The 27,369-nt window shown below is 29.8% G+C and overlaps 1 protein-coding gene across 1 annotated transcript in view; it reads left to right on the forward strand.

Moving 5' to 3' along the window:
* Positions 1–27,369, forward strand: part of Mtpbeta (mitochondrial trifunctional protein beta subunit) — a 44,316-nt gene that overhangs the window by 16,034 nt on the left and 913 nt on the right. The window contains exons 7-14 of the mRNA XM_076469699.1: positions 5,557–5,744; positions 8,293–8,473; positions 14,590–14,714; positions 17,975–18,054; positions 20,050–20,097; positions 21,132–21,219; positions 23,096–23,170; positions 24,423–24,587. Coding sequence (XP_076325814.1) covers positions 5,557–5,744; positions 8,293–8,473; positions 14,590–14,714; positions 17,975–18,054; positions 20,050–20,097; positions 21,132–21,219; positions 23,096–23,170; positions 24,423–24,587 — 950 coding nt within the window. The remainder of the gene's footprint in view (positions 1–5,556; positions 5,745–8,292; positions 8,474–14,589; positions 14,715–17,974; positions 18,055–20,049; positions 20,098–21,131; positions 21,220–23,095; positions 23,171–24,422; positions 24,588–27,369) is intronic.

A 27,369-nucleotide genomic window follows, 5' to 3' on the forward strand; every position in this document is an offset into this window, starting at 1 on the left:
TACAAATAACATTTGTTTGATAACAGGCTAAGGAGTGGCAGATTAAGCAAAAACAGCTTCCAACTTGAAGAGGTTTGTGTCTTGAATAAAGAAATTCATACAGGGGTAGTTTCAAAGTAAAGTCAGTATTTTTATATTCACTTGTGTCTGTATCATTAAAAAATATATGTTAAAAATATCGCCGTTGAAACAATCTAGCTCTTCATGTTAAGCTTTCAAGTGATTGTTAATTAACTGATTTTATTCGTCAGCATAGACCCAGTGGTAAACAAGTCTCGTAAATTAACATGGGATATTCTGATTGTATCTTCATTTAGTTAATTGAAATAATAGTTCTTTTAAAAAGTTATGCAAAAATTCTATTACTTCTTTAATTAGCCTTGTTAAATCTTAAATACCAGCAATGTTCTATATTTTCCTTTCACTAAACATCATACATAATTTGTTACATAGGTTGTTATGCTTGATGACATTGCATTATTATTATTATTATTATTTACAAAGAGTTCATATGGTGAAATTGTTGTGATTTATTTTCTAGAATGGCAGCTATTTTGATGGTAGATGACTTCATCTGCATTCTTAGATCAATCGTCAATCTCTCTCTTTAGATCAAAGCATGATGCTTTATATGTATTTTTGTGTCATTATGATTTATCACATTTTGTGGACCAACTTCACAAGTAGTTAAATATGTTTGGAATGTTCTTGCCTCTTTTGCTGAACCAATACTTCTTATGAATAGGTTTAAGCAGAATTATGTACAAATAAACAAACTTTGACCATTTAGTATATACTGCTACACTTCCTACTTCCATCCAAAGTTCTGTTACGTATTTTTTCTCAAGCTACTTTCATTTTATTTTTTTCTACCCACATTTGTTGATACTGATTACCATAGATGCTGGTGTCTAGTTTTCAGATTACACTCTGGAATATATTTACTTAACTCCTGTTAATATCTTGTGAACTTGTCCCATCCTTATTTGTAATGTGGTTCGTTTGTTAGCATCCAGTGTTTTTTTTGTTTTTTTTATAACTGAGCCTGCCATGCTTTTCCCAAGTTTCTCTTGTATGTTTGAAAATTTGTTTTTCTTTCACATTCATGAATAATATTTTATATACGTATGTGTATGAATTTATTATTATTTGTGACTGAACAAATATTTTACTTGCTTTGTTTGGTTTATTACTGATACAAGTTTTAAATAATTCATATTAACATAAATGATATTTAATGGTGAATTGTATGAGTATTTTGTATCCACAATTGTTACTTATAATCTATTTTTACTTGAAAATTAAATTGTTATTGAAGTGAAAGTAGGTTATTTTGTATCTTTTGCAAAAAAATCAATTTGAAAGTTTGAGGCAGAATTAAAAAAAAGAATTTACCATTGTTATCTGTTTTTTCTATCTTTCACCATCTTTTACTTTTTACTCAATACAAAATTGACATAATTGTGAAATAGTATGAACTTTTTAACAAGGTGAAATGAGGAACTGTGTAAAGAAAAAAAAAAAGTATCAGGTCAAAAAGTGAAAAATAAATACAAGTGAAGAATATTATCTACCTTATGTAACATGTCACAGTTTCAAACACAAAAGCTTTTAAAGGTAGATGTACATTATTTCTGATGTCCTTTTATGTCACATTTTCAAACAGTAGAGTTTTAAAGATGCATATTATGATTTCAAAATGTATGTATCTCCATTGACACTTATAGTTATTACTCAACTGCCAGGGCTTCTTCCTTTGCACGTCTACAAATTAGTCTTTTTTTTTTTTATCATTATTATAATTGTCTTTTTCTTCTTTTTTTGTTTTTTGCTTGCTTCAGTCTTTTATATCCTGGTTAACTGCCCTTGGTGATATTTCTCTCATGACACTTTCCACTAGTGTCAATATGCCATCTGTTTTGGTAATGTATATAAGTATCTCATTCAGATAATGTTATTACTTTATTACAAAGTGACACTAATGGGATTCCCAGTATTACGATTGTTTGGCAATAATTTGAATGTTGTTACTATTATCTAGTTCATTTTATTAAAGAAATAAAATTTTAAAAACAAATTATAATTGGCAAGCCAATTTATGATGTGAATTTCCTGGTTGTTATTTATGACAGTTATATATAATATACCTACAGTTAAACATTCTAGGGTCTTTGCACAGACAAAGACTTTCCTCATGGTCTGGGCTTATTAAAGAGAAAATCTTCAGGCTTCATTCTCAAAATTTCATGGCAGTATTGTATTTCTGATCAAGGAGACACTTGGTCCACAGTTTCTTGTTTTCGATTTAAGATCTCCTTTCTCAAGACTATTCCTATCTTTTCACCCTGCTAGCTATTGGTAGCAGATAAATTGTCTCAGCCATAACTGATTTCCCCTGACAGAATAGATGCTGTATTGCAAGATTATATTGGATTGGTTCTAATTTTGCAACTCTAATTGGTGGATTGACCTCTCATTAGATCACCCAACTACTGGCAGTTTGATTTCCAGCAACCTCATCTTTGGGTTTTAGCAATGGTTATATTCCATAAGTATAATGTGGGATTACAACTACAGGCTTTATTTCACTTCTTATGTTACGCATGGTACTAAATATTATTTGTTTTTTAGGTCCTGTTGATTGGCTGCTACACCCTGATTTTTACTTCTGGAGTACCTCCTGGAGTGCCCACTTCTTCAGTTATCTCTGTCAAGACTGTCATGATCTGCCTTGGTACACCCAGCTATCCAGAAGCTTAAGTTTCAGGCTTGAAGATTACTATGTCTTTTGCATTACATAAGATCTTTATTTCTAAGGTTGCCACATACTCATTTGTTTTTGTTTAGTCCGAAATGAACGTTTGTCAACAGAAATAATACACATTGACAGTGGTGTATTGAGAGGAGGTTGAAGTCATTGTAAACAGAAGTTCTAACCAATAACTAGTTTTTTGTTTTTTTACCTGGCTCTTTGGTAGAGATTTTTTCATCTTCCATAGTTTCCCTGTGTAAAGCTACCTTATTGACAACCATTTGTTTATCATGGCTACATAATTATTTTTTTAGTACCCTGTAATTTTGGGATTTTTCAAGACTCTTTGGGTGAATGGTCCCAAATGACCATTCTAGTTCCCTAACAGATATATTAAGATTACAGTGTATATTCCTTCTCAACACATGTTTTTGCCCTGATTCTTATATGCCGTGGATCTATTTTTACTGGAAGATTTATTTTACTTGTCTTCTGAATTTCAGACATTGCTAGTCAGAGTGATCTGCATTGTTTGTTCATAGATTTCCTTCTCATTTGCTCTGCATCTTCATATCAGTTCTTACCCAAGACACTGACAGACAGGAAAAGGGGTTAAAATACTTTTCCCCTGTTTTCTCACTTCTGTGTCTGATATGGTTTCGATTATGGCTATGTTTGTTGAGGGTCTTGAAGGTTTTGTTATCTGCTCTAATACCTTGAAAGATGCTAGACAATAACTTTTTATTCTGGGTTATCTTAGAAGGCAAAGAATCTTCTGTGGGTCATATCTAATCGGATTTCTATGTCCTTAATGGCATTGGCAAATTTCATACTGGAGATCATTGTGTACATCTCTCCCACTATAGTTATAGGTTGATTTACTTTTTAAAAATTTAGGAAATTAGTTCATTTATTACACTGTTCTTTAGGACTCTCAACACCCATTACCCCTAGATTCTACTCGTGGTGCTAAGGAGTCCTAACCACATCTGATTTCCAGTCACGTGAGTGGTATACAAGAGACATTTCAATTGAGCTGTTAAAGTGAATTCCTTCTCTCTTGGAAAAGAGAGCAAAATTGGGGGTCTTCCCACCTGGGTGCTTACATTTATTTTCCAGGTGTTTGTGGGAGTGGCACTAACTTTACATGTAAGCTTACTCATAATACTGATTCAGATTTGGTGCTTGGCTATCCAGATGGGTATGTGGATCAATATAGATTAAGTCCACTAATTTCTTGTAATTTGTAATACAGAATGGTCCCTGGTTATTGGTTAAGCACAGTTGTTCCATGCCCTCCTTACAGTTTTGGGGGCAAGTGGAATGTACGTTATCTACATGGTTGGGGATTGAGGATAAATCCTCATGTGTCCAGACTAGATGAAATCTGTTTGCTTTGGTTGAGTAAGACATACATTATCTCATCATTTCGAGCCTGGTGTGTTGCCTTTCAGGCTTGAGTGGAGGGAGAAGATCTGCCCACGTTAGTGTTTCTTATTTTCTTATCATGATTACAGAGCTCAAATGCATCACTCTTTTCCTGCGGGTTGGGATCCACTCCTAAGTGTGTGTGTGTGTGCGTATGCATGTGTATAACATTACAGTTCAGTTGTCCTAGCCACCAGCATGGGATATAAGAACCGAAACCCCTTAATCCCAACCCTAAAAGTAGAACCTTGGCTATCTGGTTGGGGTTAGCTTATAGTGGTGATCACTCACATAAAAGTACACTTTTGATACAGGAACAAAGTTCAGTGTGAAGAGTATCCCTGTTATGGATGTACTGTGGTTTACCCCACTAGGATGCCAATTTTCTATTGATACTTGCATGTTTTCTGCACCTGCTTTCTGTATTGGTAATGCTCTCACCATCCCTCCATCTTCTCTGTATGATATTCTGGTTGTCAGTAGGAGCAGAGTTGCATACGTATGTTTTGGAAGTAAACATTTTTTTTTTTAAATCTAAACTATTTTTCAAATAATACTTCCATTGAAACACTTTCTCCACACTAAGAGCCAATATTAGGCAGGGATGGAGAAGAAGTTATAATATTATCTTAATAAGGTGTTTATAAACAGTATCGGGATAGAGGGCACATTTATTTTTGTGAAGATTGTCGTGAAACAAATATCGTCAAGGGCAGTTAAGTGGAATAGAAAAGATTGGAGCAAGTGAGATAAAAAAAACAATCAATGCTTAAATGGGTAAATAAAGAAAACCTGGCAGTTGAGTAATAGCTACAAATGTGAGTGGAGGTAAGTATTATCAAAAATACATGTTTAGTAAAATAAAGTGTTTAACTTTTTGTCTTGTTTATTGTGTTAAGTCATAATTTTGGATGAAAAATGTCTTTCTAAAACTCTCTCTCTCTCTCTCTCTCTATATATATATATATATATATATATATATAAAGAGAAAATTGTATTGTTTTTTGTTTGTTTTATTTTTAACCTTAACTATAGATTTGTTTTGAGATTCTCTTCAGTGATTGCAAGGTTAAGATATTATGAATTACTCTTACTTTATAATATTTAACTTTTTAATAATTTGTTGCACTACTTCATATTAAAACAATGTGCATGAAATGCTAAAATAACTTATTTCCTAGAAAAGTATAATATGCATATATGAACTCTGTGTTTTTAATGTATTGAGTTGAACAAATATTGTAGTGGATTAATTAGATACATTTTTCATTACAGTAAAATCACACACACACAGTATCATGAATAATGTAACATGTATAATTCTATATTAATTGAATAATCAAAATTAAATAGTTTGTTAATGTATTTAACAACAGCGATGAACTTATTGGCTACGGGTCAATGTGAAGTGGCAGTAGCTGGTGGAGTTGACTTCATGTCTGATGTACCTATCAGGCTCAGTCGGCCTTTGCGTAAAGTTTTGTTGTCTGCAAATAAAGCCAAGTCTTTGGGTCAAAAACTTGGACTGTTAACAAAGCTTCGACCAAAATATTTTGTACCTGAGGTAAAGATCTAAAATGGCTGATTGTTAAGTATTGAAACATTAAATTCTCATGTGCTTAGTACCATTTATTTAGTTTCTGTTATCTATTTTAAAATAGTCTCCTACATCATAAGAAAGATTAAAATGTGGTTTTTAATGACTAAGTTACCATGCACATGTTATCATAAACAGTAGCAAAAGTGAAGTTGGACATGCCATGTTTATTGTAGTGTTTTAAAAATTATGCTTAAACTCTTGTTGATACAGGTAACTAACATGTATGTTGCAACAATTTAGTTATGTTCAAAATTTGAGCTATTTTATCATCATTGTAAAAAAAAAAAAAAAAAAAAAAAATATGCATCAAAATGTTGCTAATACATAATTTTCATATCTTAATTTTGAAAGGGAATATTTAAGTTATTCACTTAACTGTATAAGGTAATTTTATTTGTACTCATTTGCCAATTTTCTGTTTTTTTTAATGCCCTCTATGATGTGTAGTGACTTTAATACAAGTTACCCCTTACAGTATATAAGTATTACTAAGATGTCCTATTTTTTTTATGGGTTTGAATCTTTGTTTTTTTGAAGAGATAAACCACAAAAGAAAACCTGCCTGATTATATTATCTCTTTCACAAATGCCAGTAGTTCTCTATAACATTTGTTGTTACATAGTTTATAACTAATACAAAGACATGATTTTAATTTACTAAATAATATATAAATTAACTTGGCCTTAGAAGGAATTTTTATTAAGATTCAAAACTGTTATTGCTATTTAGTTAAGATGAAGTAGCAAACAGAATTATCTTAAGGTATTTTTTCTTTATTGGATAGCCAGTTAAATTATGATAGTTATAGTACACTGTTTTGTGTTTTATTATTTTGTATTCTTATGTTTATATTTCAAATAAATGAAAACTATTTTATTAGTAATATTGTTACAAGAAACTAGGGATAAGTTTTGATGAAGAGCTTGTTGGCAAAAAATAATAAATGGTGAAACAAAAGTGTTAAATTTATAATTTTTATGTACATTTTTATTCATTGTTGTAAAAGTTACTAAAATAAGAAAGTTATTAGTTTGTATTAGATAATGAGAAAAATATATAAAAATGTTGATAACATGTATAATATTTTCCAGTACTCTAACTAGAACTGTACACTTGCTATATGGTTTACAGTTCATATTATAAGATTGTCAGTTAAACATGGTTAAAAGAGCAAATAAAGAATAAAATTAAACAAAAATAAACGTAAGTGGCTGTGAGCCATTGGCTGTTTATAAGCTTCTCTTATAATCTAGTCATTCTAAAGTGTGTGTTTTTTTTGTTTTTTTTTTGTTTTTTTTTGGTGATAATGGGTTACAAAGTAACTTAAATTGACCAGTTGACCAGATCCATATAATACTTAGGTCTAACAAGATAACATATAAAGTTATACTTTAAAAAAACACAAACAAACTTGGTACTAATTTAGGAGAATCTAGAGGTTATGCAAATTAAATTAGAAAACTATAAGATGAAAAAGAAGTATTTTAAGTCTTAACATTGTAGTTGCCTCATACTCAGATTAGTCTGAATCACACTGTGATTCCATATGTTCACAGAAATTTTTAGTTAAAATAATTTAATTACAAAACTTAATTTTTATATACAAAAGACTCGAGTTTCACCAAAACCATGCCAACTTTCATGAAGATACACTTACTATGTTGTAATTTGCATTATACTTTCATGGTTACCTTGTAGTTGCAAGGTTGGTCATAATAATTGAGCCTGCTATTTAGTTATCTGATATTTGGTTAAAACTAGGCCAGTGTCATCTTGTTGCCAAAATCTTAGGGTTAGAGATTTGTGTACCATTGAAACCTAATGTTTTGGTGGTGACTGTTTACATACACTGGGATGGTTTAGTCAAAACAACAAATGCTTTGTTTCTGTCATTCTGTGTAAATGGGAGTGAAATTCCAACTTCTAGGAGTGAACTTCACTTTGACACTCCACACAATCAAAGCCTGATTTTAATGCTATATTCATATTGTATCTGTCTTGTGATACCTAGATTTTCTCATGTCAACAAAGTGTGTTCTACCTTCTTTGACAATATGTACCTAAGATATCTGATTAGGACATGGATGTTTTTTGACAGAGATGACATACTGGGCAGAGTTGCATGAAGTTGAGGCTTGTTTCAAATCTTTCACTTGTAATACACAGGTAAAATATATTGATAATTTGCCAGCTATTCTGATTGGAGGCCCACAACAGTTAAATTAAGACATTTACATTATTATCTTTCTCATCATATCGGTTGATATGTATTTTTCAATTGGTTATGTAATCTAATTTGGGTCATTTCAGACTTATTAATACCCTTACTTTAAAAGTTATGGTGATGAAAATAAAAAGTGAATGTGACTATGATAAATTATTAAAATAATTTCAGATGATATTACTAGCATTTAAAAAAGTTTGTTCTATTTAGGGATGTGTCGTAAAGCATTGTTTTTTAAAAGAAATGTTAAATTTTTTTTATGAGTATTAGAAAATTGTTTTCCACAGCTTCCAGCAGTCTCAGAGTTTTCTACTAATGAAACAATGGGTCAATCTGGGGACCGGTTAGCTGCATCTTTTGGTGTATCTCGACGAGAGCAGGATGAGTACGCCCTCAGATCTCACACACTAGCTGACAAGGCAACAAGGGGGGGATTATTGGAAGACTTGACTCCTTTTACTGTGCCAGGTAACACTTGTATTATAATTGTTTATCTTTCTGGTATTGAAAGTTAAAACGTATATAAAGAGTGATTTTTTGCTAGACAGTTCAAGCCAGAGCTGTTACAATCAATCTAGTTTGAATTGAGTTTCTTAGAAGTGGTATTAAAAGAGAGAGAGAAAGAGAGGCCTCAGTTCTGAAAGTTGGATAAAAAAATTGGGCTGGTTGATAATAACATTGATGTAAAAAGGTAATCTTTGAAATATGAAAAGAACAATAGTTCATTTTTCATTGTCCTGATTAGTAACTTATAATTACCAGGCTTAACCTTATGACTACTGGTGTGCTCTTTAAATTTATTTCTCTACATGTTACAAAGTATTACCAAGTTGCATTCAGAATTGAATTGAAACACTTTACTATCAATGTAGTTTAATGAAATTAATAGTATCAAGTGTTATAATTCAAAGTTTTATATTTAAGTTTTCCTTCCTTCATTTAAAGGAAACCTCTGAAACAAGCAAATAAAACTTCAGTTTTATTGACAAATGATATGCTCATAGTTAAAAATATCACAGCTGTACGTTGTTTCATTTCAGTATCATTGTGCCTTATTTTTCCCACGTTGTACGTATACTTTTTGTGTGCCACTAACTATGTTGAATTCTAAGAATGACATTGTAAAAGTTCTGCCCCATCAACAGGAAGCATCCCTACCACAAAATTAGAAAATTTGATTTGAATTTCATGCTTATCAATTTAAAGAGCAAACTTCAAAATAATTTCATCTTATGTTTTTTTATTATTTCGTGCAACAGAAAAGTTTAATGTTGAAGATGTACAGTTGTTAAATCCATTCTTGGGAGATTGTTAGCTCAAAGATTTCTTTGTTTTTCTTGTCTTATACAATGAATTTGCATTTAAGTTTTACTTTTATATTTTAGTTAATTCTATATCATTTGTGTTTTTTAAAATTTACACTTAAAATGTTTGACTTTTTTAACTTTATTCTATGCTTTGCCTTGTTCAGTGTGTTTTTTATAAATAATTAAGTGCAAATGCTTTTGCCATAGGCTAAACTGTTTGTGACAAAGATAACATTATCACCTGTGGAACACCTGTTGACATATGTGAATGTAAATAATGAATAATAGAGAATAGAAAAGTAAGATAACATTTTAAAAAGTAAACTAAGTGAAAAGTTAGACCTGAATAATGCTTATGACTGAAAAAAAAATCTGAAATTATTATTTGAGTTAAATGGTATGTATATATTTGTTTCTTGATTTTGAACATTTCGTTGCACTGAGTATTGATGATAATAGCTGGAGTCAGTGATATTGTAGAGAAAATGGAAAATAAATTATGAGCATTTACCTTAAAAAAACTTTTGATATTAATTCAGGAGGTTCTAGAGATAATACAAATGAAATGTGAGAAGTGCAGGAAAAATAAGTATTTTTATACTTAACATGAAAATCACCTTGTCAGTGAAGTAGTGAGAGTAAATAACTACTTGAAATAATGAATTCTTATTCAAAACAGTAGAAGAAACAAAAAGTAAATGTTTTATTTCTTTTGAAATCACAAATTGTTAAAGTTCTTGTTAAATTTTGAAAAATTTTCTTCAGTAATTTTATTTTTGGAATGAAATATGATGGGAGCGATAATACCTGTGGGAGATGCTAATAATCAATGGTCAAAGGTTTAACTTTAATTATTGATTAGTTTTATTTTATTCTTACTACTACTTCTAAATACTAATTACAAGAAAACTTACAGATACTGCTAAATGCCTTGACTTTAAATCAAACTACCCAAATATCATAAAGATGGTCATCATAGATTGCTTATTCTTTGGATTGAACAAGGGTTTTTGAGGGTTCAGGGTCTGGATGGTGATAATAGCAGATGAATTTCTGAGTTGTTACCTGATTCATCACTTGTGCAGGTTCTGACCAGGTGTGGCCAGGTGGTTAAGGCACTCAACTCATAATCTGAGGGTCATCTGTTCAAATCCCCTTCACACCAAACATACTTGCCATTTCAGCTGTGGAGGCATTATAATGTTATGGTCAATCCTACTATTAATTGGTAAAAGAGAAGCCCACAAGTTGGCAGTGGGTGGTGATGACTAGCTACCTTCCAGGTAGTCTTACAATGCTAAATTAGGGAAGGATAGTGCAGATAGCCCTTGTGTAGCTTTGCACTAGCCATCCCTAATTTAGCATTGTAAGACTACTGGAAAGGTAGCTAGTCATCACCATCCACTGCCAACTCTTGTAAATATATATGTTATCAGTGATTATTTTTTCTTTGCTTTAATAAAGTTATATTTTAGCTTGTGTTACCTGGAAAATTAGATGAGCAAGTGTGGTAGTAAACAAAATGCTAAAACTGTGGATATAAAAATATATGTTGTACGATATTATAGTTTACCTTTGTTAATTCACATATTTCTTGGTAAGTTATAAAACATCTACAAATATGCTAGATTCTAGAATATATAAAAAAAATCTAAATTTGCTTTAGAAAATTTCATTTAGGATATCTTGAAATTGTTAGAGTGAACTTAAACTTATTGTGCTTATTTCTATATCATTTATTGTGTAGAATATATATGTAAACTTTGGTTCAGTCACTTGCATATATTCAATTTTTGTCCTAATTTTAATATTGGTATGCTTTTAACTCTTTCAGCACAGGCTAGGTTCTACAAACTGATCTCATAACCATTTTGTGCTTGTAATATTTATTATACTATAACTTTCAAATTAGTAAGCATGTTTTCATAAAAGATTGCAGATTGTCAGTAAACATTACAAGGCTTTTTTTGTACACAGAATATTAGACTTGTTTATTAAGTCTTAAGATTTTTAAGTACTGTTTTCTTGTGCATTTTTTGTCTTTTCAAATGTTGAGTATTCAACATCCAAAGTAATTTTAATTTTAAGATTGAAAGTACTTTTATATATCAGAAAATTTCCAAATTTTATGTTAACACTCCTACAAAAAGTGGGGCCTAATAGGCCCCAGAGCAACTAGAAAGGTTATTAATATTAGGCTAATAATTTTGTATTTTAAATGAAATTGCCATTTAAATCCATTAATGAATGGATTAACGAGATTCCCACTGTCCCTATCTACTATCTAGCGAAACCACAGCCAGGGGAACGGGCTTGGAGAAATCAGGACTAGAAACGTCTTTTCGTAGGAGTATTAAAAATAATTTATAACTTCCTGGCAATTCTGAAATATTTTTGGGAAAAAAACTTTTTTTATTTTCACTGTCGAACCTGTTTGGGTTCAATTAATTTGACTGACCATATAATCACCATAAAAAATTAGGAAGTCAATATAAATTTTTTTTTTTTTCCTTTTAGTCATTTTAAAATGATTACAGATTATAATACATAAATACAAATGTTTAGTCTAAATAGCTTAAATCTCATAACATTGAATAGTAATCATTTTTATTATATTGACCTTTCAGCCGTGTATGGCTAATATCATAAAAGTTGCATGATGTGGTGCATGTGTACTCATGTTACAATATCTAAGAATATAAAACTGGCCTTTATAAAGTGGCCTGTTTTGGTGGTGTTTTAGTGTAAAATACAGTCACATTTCCTTTATTATACATGTGTGTGTGTGTCGTATATAATATAACTGTTTACAAATAAATTCTAATTATTTTTCTTGAACATAAAACAGCAAATAGAGAAGTATGGCATTCTGTTATTTCTTCTTGTTACAAACTGTGCACTCATTTGCTCTTTGCTGTAAGTTGCTAAGCCTTTTATTGTATTTTGCCTGTGGAAGGTGTGACATAAAATAATATTTCAAGGTTTTTATACATTTTGAAATAACTAGAAATCATAAGTTACTGTCAGTACAATAGAATTCCACTATAATTTATCAAGCGAAATAACTAAGCTGTATTTGGGTCTTAAAAATATGGAACTTCAATCTCATTAATGTCTTATCTTGCACTTGGAATCTAGTCTGAAAAGAAAGTTTCCTATGAAAATACTGCAGAAAGGCTGAGAAAGTCACTAGAAAGACATTTCTGAGTTTTTTTGTTATATGCATGTTATAGACAGAAATTGGTGTCCATAAGAATTTCTAAACATTGAAAGAGGTGGGCAGGGCTCCAATATTTCATTCAGTTAATGTAGCAATATCTCAGCAGATATAAAAAAAACAGGAGGTTATTTTTTATATTCTAGTTTGTCAGTATTGGTTAGTTGAGTTCCTAATTCATAAGAAACTGCAATGCTGCATTCAACATACCATGTGACACACAAAAATCAGTATTTAGTTTTTTTCTTTAATATTTACATTTTAAATTAAGAAATTAACTCGTATAATAGTGAAATTTGAATTATTATATACAGTTTGATATCAAACTTATTAACATAAGTTCATAAAATAGCAGTTCACTACAATTTTGACAGTCAAGAAACGATGACATAACATTTGATCCATAACTTGTGTTGCTAGGGTTAATTATTTCAATGCAGTTGTACTGTTCTGCATGATATGGGCTTTTACAGAGTTATATTCAAAATATAATTCAACTACTATATTATAATGATACACAAATATACTTAGTATCAAAACAAAACTAATGAATAATATTTTGATACTATATAAATTTTAAGTTCTTAAGTAATAAAAGAAAAATTTCAATCTCCCAGTGTATGAGAATTGTGATATTTTCTCTCTAGGTTTCCCTCTTCTATAATTTATTTACCACTTCTGAGAAAAGTATGGAATTTAAACTGTTTTAACATAGTTGTTACACAGGTAAAGCATAATGTTTGTAGCCTTCAATCATATATGGTGACAGAGCATAAGCTAGAAAATCAGACCCACTTGCCATGCTTATATCTTGTATTCTGTCTTAAATCACCAGTAGTTCTCTGTAATGTTTTATACTATTTTTAACTGACAGAAAGCTAATGTTTCAATTGATTAAATTAAGTTTTTGGTTAGAGTATTGTCTATTTTATCTTCAGTTTGAAAATTTCTCGTATGGCCTTCAGACCAATAAGACCAAGGTAAAGTTTAGGTTAGTTCATTAAAAATTTTGATTTTATGTCTATAAATGACTTGTACTGCTTGCTGCAAGTGTGTCAAATTTTTCAAAGCTTTCAGTAAAGCATGTTAGAAGTTGTAATGTGGAAACTAAAGTTCAGTTTGAGTTCAGAAAATCTAGCAGTTTGACAGTGAGAGAGTTAACATGTACAATACAGAATAATTTCGATAATTTCTTTTATAAGAACATTTTAAGAATTTAGTAGTGTTAAAGACTGAAGTTTTATCAGTGAATAACTTCTTGTATCTCAGGAAATAATGTTCAGTTTTTCACCTTTTGAAACTTTAACTTTTTGGGGGCATGACTTTTCCTCGTGCTTCTTCCCCTTGTACAGTTATTGCACTTCCTAACCACAATATACTTAACACATACTTTATCTTTCATACTTTGTTAAATTAGGTCTCTTTTTATAACAGTTATGATCAAATCCCATTATTCACTGTGAAAAGAGTTGTTAAGTAGCTAGTATTCACTAGCTGCATTCAGGAATGACTAAAGCATATATCCTTCAAGTATTTGTGTGTAAATTTCAACTATTATTTAAATGCAGGTAAATATTATAAATTGAGTACCATGGCTGTTAATAGTATTTTTAGTCATAAACCCCATACTATCTCATGGTTAAGTTAGTTTAAAAGATTTAAATTATCCCTGAATCTGTGTACAAAGCCAATAAGAATTCAAATTATTAGTTTTTCAACAGAACCAATAGCATTGCACTTCTCTTTTTTTTTTCTTATTGTTTTTTGTACATTATGATAAGACAAAGTCTGTATAACTTGAATGCTGTTTAAATTGAAAAAATAAAAGCAAAGGCTACATTTATAAGATGAGCATTAATATGAAGAATATTTAGATTTTGTTTAGCTCTATTAGGACAGGCACTTGTATTTTACAGAACCATGTAACCATGGTGCTATACGTACTATAACTCTGAATACTATAAGGATTCTTAGATTGTTGCTTTGTAGATGTAAAAAAAAAATTATAGAAGTAAGGCTATAGTGAAACTTCAACAACATAATTATATTTGTGTTTAAAGGTACAGAGCTGCCTGTGGCAAAGGATAATGGAATCAGAGTTTCTACTTTGGAACAAATGGCCAAACTCAAACCAGCCTTTATTCGTCCAAATGGAACAGTCACAGCTGCAAATGCATCCTTTTTAGTATGTGGAGTTATGTTATGTTGTAAGATTTTATATAAATGAAAGTTTTTAGGAAAAGATTCCTAGAGTTTTATTGGTTGTGAGAAAAAAACAGTTGCATAGATCATAGTTTACTTTTGTTAAATAAATGAAATAAAACATTCTTTGGAGGTGATTTGTTTCTGGAACTAAAGTAACTCCATACATAGTGTGTTCTGTCAGCATTCTAAGCACAGCATTAAGAGACAAGTTCTTTACATTACTTTGTTAATCTGCTTATTAAAGTTTTCTTAAGTGTTTGTTTGGTCAACATAGTAAATGTAGCAATAGGAGACTACCTCTGTATATTACTCTCAAATTTGATTATAAATATTCTACTTGGTGTTTGTACAGTTAATATAGTTTAAAATAATTAAGATACCTTTCACAATACTTTGATAATTTTCTTTTAAGTTTCTCTCTAGTTTTTGTCAGCTAATGTTTGGAGTGCAGGGTTAGAAGACTACCTCTTTAAGTTATTTACTCTTAAAATTAAGCTTAAGAATTCATGTTATCTCTAGTTCTAATTTCAAGTTGCAAATATAACTCTGTAGCTTAACCATATACGGTAAACATATTTTCATGCTAAGTTTTGTACTTGAATGGTTAGTTTGTAAACATGCTGACTAGTTACTGAAGTTGAACAGCATTTGTACACAGTATGGGTACTTAAAGTTTGAGATTTAAAAAAAGTTGTTTGAATGTTTTAGTTGTTGCTTTTGACTTAGGTTTTAAAATAATCATGTTTTATTTATACTTTTATTTAATTTTGGAATACCTATTAAGTATTAAAACAATAATGCCCAGCAGGAAGTCACTAACTTTTTCACTGTGCGTGCGCACACACACACACACATATATTATAAACATTATTGCATATAATAATAATAATAATAATAATAATATTATTGCTATTGAAATGATGTTTTCAAACAGTTCATTATTGTGTCGTATAACTAGTGTCATTTCAAGTATGATCAAAGAGAACTAATACAGATAACAAAACAACAGTACTTAAAGTACTCTAGGAATAGTTTACCTTCCATGAAATTACAAAACTCAAAACAATACATGTAATTTTATGCAAAGAGAATTTAATATCTTTGATGGTAAAATATTTAGCTCTTTTGGATTTATATTGATTACATTAAAAGATATATTCAAATTTTGAAAGGTTCTGTACTGTTATTAATATATCCAGATTTTATATAAACTATTTTATGCAGAGAATTTCGTGTATATTTCTTCTAATCTAACATTGAAGAAACAGATGCTTTATTGATTAAACTGGTATAGTAAGTAGCATTGTTGCTCAGTCCAGTCCTGCTCGATTTCCCCCCCCCCTGTATTTTATGAGAATTATGAGGATGGTGGCAGATAACTAGTAACTTTGCCATGAAAAACAAACAGATAGTGATCTAAGAAAATGCAGAAAATTATTATAATTATGAGAGACACAATCCTGATCAGCCTTTCAATGAAAAATCCTAAATAATTTCATTAGACATACATTTGTTTTAATCATTTTATTGTAATAACAGCAGTCATAGAAGACCTTAAACGCCACAAATTCAGGCTAAAGCAGTATACTCGAGGGAGTTTCATGCTTTTTAATGTTGACGTCTAGATTTCTGTTTACAGGAATGTAATTTGAAGTGTTTCGGATAATTATTATTAAAACGCATTACAAATGTTTATATAATTTTCTTTATATTTGGCCATTGGTTCTAACTATTAAGTTTTATGGTAGTGGCATATAGCATTCACAAGTTTTGGAAACAAAACTCCTAATATTTATGATAAAATTGATAATGGCCATGGAAACAAAATACACTTCTGGTATGATTTTTAAAATCAGTGATGTTTAAAAATAGTATTTTAAATGTATCTTTTTGTCCTAGACAAGTCGCTGATCTGTAATGTACCAATTTAGAGGAATGTGAAAGAAATGTTTTTTATTGCAAATATTAAGCTCATTGGTTCCATTGCTCATCAGCTTGCAGCATTGAACACTGTCAAATAAAACTATTTCATGATTCTTGTAAAATAATGGTTTAGACACACAAAACCACTCACCATTTTGAAGATGTTAAACTTTTTTGCTTTTTCTATTATTATTATTATTATTCCTGGTGACTGTGTATTGAAAACTCATACGTTTTTTTTCATTATTTTTGCTTTGTTGTTGTGTTTTTTAAACATGGTAAAAATTCTATATCCAATGGAGAAAAAAATCATTGTTTGGCTACAGTAAAACTGAACAAAGCCTTCTAAAACATATTTTTTGTATTGGAATATGTTAAGCAGCTTTACTTGTGATTTTGAAATTCACATATTTTGGTAATATTGATTTGAGTTACACAAAGTTTTCTGTAAAAGTGATTATGATGGGGTGAATGTTTGTGTTTTAATATCAATCATGATTTAACATCACTTTACAGCACTGTATATTCTACTGTTTCGGCTATCCATTTTTTCATTTGATAAAATTGTTATTAATTTCATTAAGCGTTTATATTGGCTTCATGTGGCAGAATTTATTTTTGAACTTTCACAGAAAATTGTGATGGAGAAAAAACAAACACCCACATTCTTGGTCTTGGGGCTTCTGTTTTTTGTACACAACACTGTTAAGAACAGAAGTATATACCATTTATACAAGTTTATTGTGTCAAGACAACTGCATATTCAAATGATTTACTTTAGAAAACAAGAAAACATGTTCCACTAGAGAGAGAATTTATTCATGAAGATTTTTATATGATACAGGTTATTTTACTAAGGGTCATAGACTCAGTATGCTAATTGTGAACAATGAGCATCTGTCATTAAGTAAGATCACTGCAGATATCATCTGTTCTTTGATCCTTGAAGTGTCCTGCATATTGAGATCACCAGTCTCCATATTGTTGAAGATTAAAAAAAAAGAAATTAAGTAATAGCATTCCTAGTTTTTGATAAAAGTAACTTAAATGTGTGGTAAAATAAAATGCATCATTTTCAGTGTGGCTATGGTGAAAATTAGTTCCTTCAAAGCAATTAGTTTTTATGGCATAATCATTTGAAACATGCATGTTTTCTATATATACATAAATACTGTATCTATGGTAGGCTGTAATTTATATGGTGATGCTTTTCTTTGTTATTCTTGCATCATGTTTGTGTTATCACTGGCTTCACCAGGTTTCTGTATTTAATGAGTTGTTTGTTTTTTAGCCTTCATATATTATGAAATTTTTCAGACAGATGGTGCTTCTGCCTGTTTATTGATGACTGAAGAAAAAGCCCTATCTTTAGGGTTAAAACCAAAGGCTTACCTAAGGCATGTAAACTACTTTTACTGAAGACTTGAATTAAAACTAAGTATATACTGTTAAATTTTTTTTACCAAATGTAATTTGTGAGTCGGAGTTACATACCATTCTACTTCTGATAGTTAGAGAAAAGCATTAGTTTTTATATAATTGTAAGCATTGATGTAAAAAGTCAATACTGTGCTCTTATTTTATCTTTACGTACATTTAAGTTCGATATGTAGGGTAGGACTGTTATGTATTACAATTTGAAATAGCCTGAAACTGATTGAAATTTAGAAGTTAATTAACCCTTAAGATTTTATGTTTAAAAAAACAAAATCAGTATTTTTCATGAAATATTTGTACAAAGACTTGTTTGTTAAAGTATTAAGTCTGTTTTGTTACTAGTCTGATTGTGAAGTGATTGTTTGTTAAAGTATTAAGTCTGTTTTGTTACTAGTCTGATTGTGAAGTGATTGTTTGTTAAAAAAAAAACTACTCTTCATCCCAACAATCTAAATATTATTTGTCAGTGGTACCTTTTAAGACATGTTACAGTTTCTTTGGTAGACGTGTAACCTGTTGGGAAAGTTTTAATTTGGTGCCCAATATCATAAGCTTTGAGAAAAGTTAGAGTCTGATGTATATTTCAAAAATGTTTAAATGTTTTAATTATTCATTTTAAAAAATAACACAATTATCTGAAATATAATATTAAGACCTGAAAAGAAGTTTAAACTGTATCTCGAAACAGCTGGTATGGGTATTAACACTTTTATCGATAGGCAGAGAACAATGTTTTGACCTCCCTGGGTCATGTTCAGGTTAACGTATCTCATAAGTATATATGAGATAGTTAGTTAGGTAAGAAACGACTGTATGTGCTATAGTTGTCATGCAGCCAAGAGTACTATAATCAATTGCATGTTATCTGTAATGGCAACTAACTGCTAATTTTAAAATGTGTTGAGATATATACTGTAAAATGAGCTCTTTCTAATAGTTAGATACATGTATATATAATGACTACATGAAGAATGTAAAGCCCAGTTAAGCACTTTATTTCTTGTTTTTCATTAGTATTCTTAACTTTGTCATTATAAAAGTAACTAAACTGTGAAAAGTAGAAACTCTTGGTATTAAATTAGGTAAAATAAAGAATAAAAAAATGTTTAAGAGTATTAGTTCAGCATGGTTCAAAGGGTAGTAAAACTAAAAGTATAAACAGGCATATACTGTTAAAAGTTTAAAACTAGTTAGGATAGAAAAATACAGTTTCATCTAACACTTTGAACTCATTCTAACAAGACCAAAATGATAATTGAAGTTATTTATTTATTTTTTTTATTTTTTGATAATTACAAGGCTGGTTAGATTGACCTGATTTGTATTTTAAAAAAAATATAACGTTTTACTGAAAATAAAATTTTGAATTTAAAGTTTAAAAAAATGAAATTTTAGATTTTTTCAGATGAAAAAGTATGTTTATCTTAACAGGAAAATCACCTTGCACTTTGAACAGTCAACACTTTAACTCCATATGTTCATGAAGGAATTTTCAGTGAAAATACTTCCTTAAAAATTCTGATTTCTTATCTACAAAATATCTTAATGATTATTGAAAGCTTGAAGCAAGAGAGTTAACAAATTATTTTATTTTGCTGTGTAAAACATGTCATGAAATGGTTGTAAATCCTTTGTTTCTGCAGGAATAAAATGTTTTAGAACTCTCAGATAACCAGAGCTTAATGTTGCTTAGTAAAAGAATAGAGCACATGATGTAATATAGTGCAGAAACCTTTATAAATGGAGGTGTTGGACATTTCAGATAAATAAAGCAAAATACAAGTGGGAAAACAATAGGATAACTCAATTATATCATAAAACCATGCTCATTACAATATAAGTCTAATAACAGATGTGAAAAAAAGTATGTAATGTTTATTTTAAAAAATTACCATATTAGCTGCCTTCAGTATAAAGAAGCAGATATCCTTATCAACTAAATATTATTATTTCAGGGACTATGTCTATGTTTCCCAGGATCCAAAAGATCAGTTATTGTTAGGGTAAGTTGTCATTGTAGAGATTGATTACATGTTACAGCTTGTACAGTAAGGAAGAATATTTCTAAAACAGGTATGACATTTCAATTACTGGTGTGAACCTTTTGAAATACACAAGTTTTAATGGTAAAAAAAAAAGTTTTAGTATTTGAATAGTAGATAGTGGTTACTTATGTATGTGCCCATCAGTCTGCATGAATTGACAGTTTCTTTACTTATGGCTAAACAGAAAAAAGTGAATAAATACAAAAAATATGTAAATGTTGTACAAAATATTTTCAAAAATGAGAAATGTCTGGGGAAATAATGATAAACATGTATAGATGTACCTGGATATTTGTATCTCAGAATGGCTGGTATATGTATTAAAAATGTTAATACCTATACTAGCTGTCCTGAGGATACATTTTTTACTTCCAGTGGGTTTCTTATCATCATGAATTCCCTGGATATTTGTTAATTGTGGGTTTGAATTTTGTTAATAAGGCTTCAGTCTTCTGTTAATGTTATGTTCATGTTTTAGTATGATAACATTCTATTCTAAAAACTTTGCTTTTGTTCAAATGTTCATGGACTAAAGAAGGAGGGTTATGGTATTCTGTTAACCTGATGTTCATGTTACATCCTGTTTCACTTATATAAAACACTGGATAGTTGTTACACATTATTTTGTAAATGTTTTATGATGAGGTGGGTTTATTTTCTATAAGTAATTATACAAATAAAGCAGGCTATAAATTTGACACTTATGTTGGAAGTGATAAGCTGTATAAAATTCAGTGTTATATCCCTGCTGAAGACACTATGAGAAAGTTACAATTTTAAAGAAATCTTTACTTTTGCTCAGTATTAATTCCCTGAACCAGTTTTTGTTGCTCTGATTTGCTCCTTTCATAGTAATTAGTATTGTGGTAAAATGGATTTAAAAATTGTAATAGAGTATACACAAATGTTTCCAATAATTTGATCTCAAAACCTTAACTAAAAAAAAAAAAGAAAGATCTGATAATCTGTTCAAATATTTTTCTTTCTTTCAGACCATCATATGCAGTAGCCAGACTGTTAGACAAAGTGGGGATGACTTTAAATGATTTTGATGTTTATGAATTTCATGAGGCCTTTGCTGTAAGTGCAATTGCAGTGTGTATAATTATCATGAATTGTTCATGTGGCAAGCATTATGATTTGTAATTCAATAATGGTAAAATTGCAGTGTGTATAATTTTCATGAATTGTTCATGTGGCAAGCATTATTATTTGTAATTCAATAATAGTAAAGTAATTTTTAAGGTGAAAAACCTTTTTGTAATAAATTTTAGAAAATCTTTGTTAATCTGTATAACTTGCTAATAATAATATGAAAACTGTTATTTTAATGAAGTTTGTTATGGGTAGCAACATTCTGTAGTAGTGACAATAGATTCATTCTTGTGTTTCTTATCTAAAAACGAGAATCATAAGTTACCTGAAACTTCAAAATGAACCAACTTTGGCTGTCATGAGTTGCTATTTAGGCACTTTGTCAGACATTATATATACAAAGCTTAAACCTACTGTTAATTAGTCCAGTGATAGCTGTTGCAATAAAACGTAGCTAAAACTGTTTAACTGCTGATGATTGTCTCGGAGTAAAAGGACCAGTTATTGTATTGCCTTAATATAATATTTAGACATTTTTTTCCAAAATCTCAAATTGAAGTTTAAAGTATCAAGGCATTATTGTATTATTTAAAGTAGCTTGAAATTAAGTAAGTTACAAGTGTCAAGTGGACAGATAGGCACCTTTCAGTTGTATATAAGGATAAGGTAAATACAGTGTGCTCTCAGCAGTCTGGAGAAGAAATTATATGTGCAGAGAACCCTAGTGGTAGTGAATGATATCTGTACCCTGTCAAAAACATATGAACATTTTCATGTTGTTGAAGGGTACCAAGTTAGCAAAAAGCTAGCAATACACAAGTTGTAGAATGCTTACAAGTCTCGCAAAGTGTGATTCACAGACTATGGACTTGCATTCAGACTGCCATTACAGCTGGCCAGACAACTGTGTGGTGTAGACAGTTATCAACAACCTTTTATGATGACCTTTATTTGACATCATTGGCTCAAAGAAACTGGTAAACCTCAACTTCCTCAACAGTTCAGAGCAGAATAAATTAGATTGACTCTTTGTTAGATGTCCAATGACATGCTTCCTCTGTTTCATTCTACAAATTAGCCTGTTTTCAGCAAGGGTAAATATTTTTCCAAAATATCTTTTTTTTTTTTTCCTCTCTTCCTCATACTCTGTCAGGACTATAAAATCATTCCTGTTTTTGTGAGTCTAACTGGTTTACAACAGTATTGTAGTAACAAAGATTAAAAAACACAAACCACAAGTCAATAAACAGTGTATTTTTTCCCTATTTTATTTTTCATTTGTCTTAGACAACCTCAAATTTTTAAAAATATATTTGAGGAATATTTACTCTGGTTTTCATATCAAGAACATGGCGATTGGTAAATGAGATGTAACTGAATGTATTTTTCAAAGATTAGTTATTCTTCATGTCATAGCCAGGTACAAGTCATCTACACACTTGTTGAGTGCTCAGACCTCTGTCCATCTTTATTTTCATGAAGGAAGTATATGCACTTGTGGGACATATGGTTTGGGCTGGAAATACTGTTGTTAGGCACAGTGACCTTTATAGACTGGCCAGCACATTTGCCAATCTTGAATCTAACTGAACATGTATGAGATGTTCTAGAAAGATATTTTTGCAGCACTTATTTTTCCTCTAAACAGTGTTAATAGCAGTTTATTCACCGATCTTATGGATTTACTTGTTTTAAACTTCAAAACATTGTAAGACTTGCATTAGTGTCTAAAGTAGTCATTCTCCTTATTTAATAACTTTATCATAAAAGGAAGTAATAAAGTTATCAACAGTAATAAGTGTTATGGGTTAATTTGGTTTTGAATGACCAGTTTTCTTTTGAATGGCTGTATTCATTTCAGGGCCAAATCCTTGCAAATTTAAAGGCAATGGATTCAGAATGGTTTGCCAAGAATTATCTTCTTCGTTCTTCAAAGGTTAGCATTTAATTTTGTATGTTGTAGGGTGGTAAGCTACAATAAATATATTTAGAAAGCTTCATTTTTTTTATTTTCAAGTTACCTAACTCGTTTATTATAAAATAACTGCTAAAGAAATTACTGATATATGAGAGTTTCAGGTATAAACTAATACTATAATCTTTTGTGTAAAATCTAAATTAGATGCTTGTAGTATGCAAATAGTTAGTGACCTTACTCCTATAAATATTACTTTTAGTTGTTTTTTTTAAGTTACAGTTTCAAACATTATACATGATTGAGAGCATGTATTTAATTCAGCTTAAGGTGTTACTTTTTATTTTGTCTGTTCAATGTACTTGCCCATTGTTTTATGAGGGAACTGCTGCTTGCCTGTTCTGCTGATTTTTATTATTGCTTCATTCTATTTGTTATACTTTATTTTTATTTATATACAGTTTAACTGTTTCACTTACAACATTCTTACTACTATGACAGTAAAATAATGTTTCATTTCTCATTTTATCTGATAATGACTTCATCATCTGGTTTTTCATTTCACCTATAACAAAAAGCTACATCCATCTTTCTATATATTAGATGCACAATCATCTAGCTTTACAGAGAATGAGTGGTTACATGTTAGTTTCAGTATTGAATACATAACTTTAGAAATATTAAACTAGAAACAGTTTTAAAAATTGCATATTCTTTTATTCATCATTAATCTCACTTGTTAACTTTTTAATGTACACAATGGATAATGCCCACTCCAATAATGTGACTGGTTTAAAGCTAATTATTTGATTTTAGAATGTATGAAATAGCTACTTTTGAATTGTTCACAATTAACAGTTACATAAAGGTTGGCTCATGTTAGGTCTAATTGTTTCTAATTAAATCTTCATTGTATAATTTTTTTTTTTTTTTTTTAAGTTTTACACAACATGCAGGTTTATTCTGCACCCATCTGGAATGTTATAATATTCCAGTAAATTTTGATTTGTTTGAAAATGAAAGTCTTTTTGCCACATTTTCAATTTTATTCAGTTACTTAACAAAAGCACAATATTTTAATAATTATAACATTGGCAATCATGACCCTAAATCTAACCTTTAGGGGAGTTGCTACACAAGAAAACCTTTTCATACATATAATCAGGACAAAAAAAAATCATAACTTCAAAAGTTAAGCATCTGGAACTTTATTTTTTGCCATACACAAATAATAATGTAGGTGAAAACTAAATGTACACTTTTTTCATTACAGGTTGGGACACCAACAATGGAAAAGTTTAATAGTTGGGGTGGTTCTCTCTCAATTGGGCATCCTTTTGGAGCTACAGGTGCCCGTCTAGTTACTATGGCAGCCAACAGACTGATTAAAGAAAATGGACAGTTCGCCCTGATAGGTTCCTGTGCTGCTGGAGGCCTGGTTAGTGTTGTATTCAAAACTAAAGTATAGATTTTAGCAAGTTTAAACAGTAGGGTAACTTGAACTTAATTTAACTCTTTTTGTGACAGATCAGTGTTTATTGACTTGCATCCAAGATTTTATTAAACTACTATTTTATGAATTTATATCAATAACTTTTAAAATAAAATTGTAGATTATAATTCAGACTAATATTATATACGAATTAACTTGTTTTAAAAGTAAATATTATATGTAACTATTTAAAATTAGATGTTTATGATATAAAAATACTAAGTGTATAGATTTGTACTGATTATGAACTCAAATTACTAATATTAATATGCTAGAATATAAAATAAGAACCTCCATGTTTTTTTATTTTGGCTTGTGTACTGACTTGAACATGGCCCCATCCAACTCTTTCCTCCGTTTGCTTGTAATGGTCACTTATATACTCTTGCAACAACATATGACATGTAAGTAACTCACTGACAGCTTAGAATGTCCCCTTAGTGGTTTTCTCAGCCATTTTAATCAGTGAAAAAGCTACCACATTCTTTAGAAACAGAATTTCAAGTTGGAGTTTCATATTTTATAAAATCTAAAAACACTTTTAATTAGTAAGCTTAATAAATTATAGTGGAATTATATGGTATCAGTATAGTTATTTGTTATTAAACTGGTTATACGAGACCTAAAAAAAATATATCCTCCATGTTAAAATTTTAAAAGGCTTAACAACAGTTTATATTTTAATAAAAATAAGCTTAATTTATTTTTAAATATAAATATTTTATATGCATATATAATGTATAATAATTGAAATATGACTGTATATTACAAAATATAGTCCACTAAAATGCAGCCAAGAGCCACAATAGGGAAAACTAAGCCAGTTTTATATTATTTGATATGTAACATTATAGGTCTTAAGCTACATAGGCTAAACATTTGTATTTTCGTGTTATAATGCGTGGTTCTTCCAGCATGAAATAACATTAATTTACACTTATTTCCTAATTGTTTGTGATGATTACGAGGTTGATCAAGTGACAGACCCTACATAGTTATAGTACAGAAAATAACAATGTAAAGTCTTACTAAACAGATCAAGGTCTTAAAGATTATGCAAATAACATTTGAGATTTTTGGGATAAAAATAGTTTTTTTAAAATCATAACATGAAATCACTTTGCAGTCAGACTAGTAATGAAACAATCTATTTTCATAAATAAATCTGGTTTTTTGAATACAAAATTTTAATATTTATTAAAAATCTACCAAATTTAGTGAATATACATATGGTGTATCAAAAGTTTGTTATAGTGCAAATGTCTAGATGCACTTTTGTATATGATACCAAGCATGTTCAGAAAGGCTTAAATGATCATAGATATTGATTGGCTTGTAAAACAGTCTTTTGGTAGTTTGTCTATAATATTAACATACTTAACTTCAAGTGCCTGTTCAATATTGTTTAAAAGAAATTTTAAATTATAAATAATTATTTGTTTAAGCCAGTCTGAATTTTTCACATGTAGTAGTTTTAAATCTGTAGTACTTTTGTATTCTCATATTGGCTAACTTTTGTTGCTTATTACAATATTTAGTTAACAAACCAAAAAAAAAAGTTATGTTAATTATGTAGAAACCCCAGTAGCAACTAGGAGGATTGAAATTTGATTGATATTAGGGATGCTATAATGAATAAAGGAATTTAATACATAAATAATTTAGATAATTATATTAAAAAAGATTCAGTGGTAGTTTTTAATGTTAACCATATGGTAGTCACAAGTTTCTGATATCAATAAATGAAAAGTATTCCAAGTTGAGACTACACAAATATCTAGAAAACAAAGTAAACAACTTAGTGGTATCATTGCATCCTCCATCCTATCTAATCCTTGCTAACCAATAGCTGCTAATGTAAATGTAATTCGGATATTAAATTAATGGCTGTAGACGTTTATGAAAGAAAAAAAGAAAAAGGTATTTCAGGAAACTTTCAATAACAGACCATGAAAATATTTTCAAGTGTAAAATAATTGATTTATGAAACATTTTTCTTCTATATTAAAAATTAGTAAATGTTTGCTAATTCAACACATGTATTACATGTAGGTTACAAAATTTATCAGTAGAAAATCAAAGAATTACATGTCACCTAAAATGATATTTTTTCTTATTGGAATAGGAAAATATAATATGCAGTTCTTAATGAGGGCAGTATTCAACTCTTTACCAGGTATTATGTTGTCCATGAAAGTTAGGTTTACAAAACAAGTTATAATGTCCTGTAATTTGTATAGTCAAGTAAGGTTATAATAAAAATAGGTATATTAAATTAAACATTTCCAAGTATGCATGATCTGGAGGGCAATAATGTCCTTATGGTGCCATACCTGAACCCATTGGTTTAAATCCAGTGTGTTCAGCACCTCATGCTAAATAAAAGTTGAAGGTTACAGGGCCATCAGCAGTGAGTTCAGACTAGACAGGCAGTATAACCCTTCTACACTCTGTTTTTTTATTTGCTAGTTTAAAGCATAGGCCACACCTACCCTCCTAATCTAGTTGTCACAAAAACATTAGGGCTATAGATATGCCCTAAGAATGACTGTCAAATCCCAGTGTCTTTTCATTAGTTCCTTTCACTCTTCAAAGTTGTAGATTGCTGTGCACCATCTATTTTTTGTTTTGAGAACTCTCATATACTACAGAATTAATCAAGTGATACCTTCTGGGAAATGAGTAAATTAAATGTTAAAATTAGAAATTTCTTGTGAAAGTTTTTTGA

This window comes from Tachypleus tridentatus, chromosome 12, assembly GCF_004210375.1.
Source record: "Tachypleus tridentatus isolate NWPU-2018 chromosome 12, ASM421037v1, whole genome shotgun sequence".
Lineage (NCBI taxonomy): Eukaryota > Metazoa > Arthropoda > Merostomata > Xiphosura > Limulidae > Tachypleus > Tachypleus tridentatus.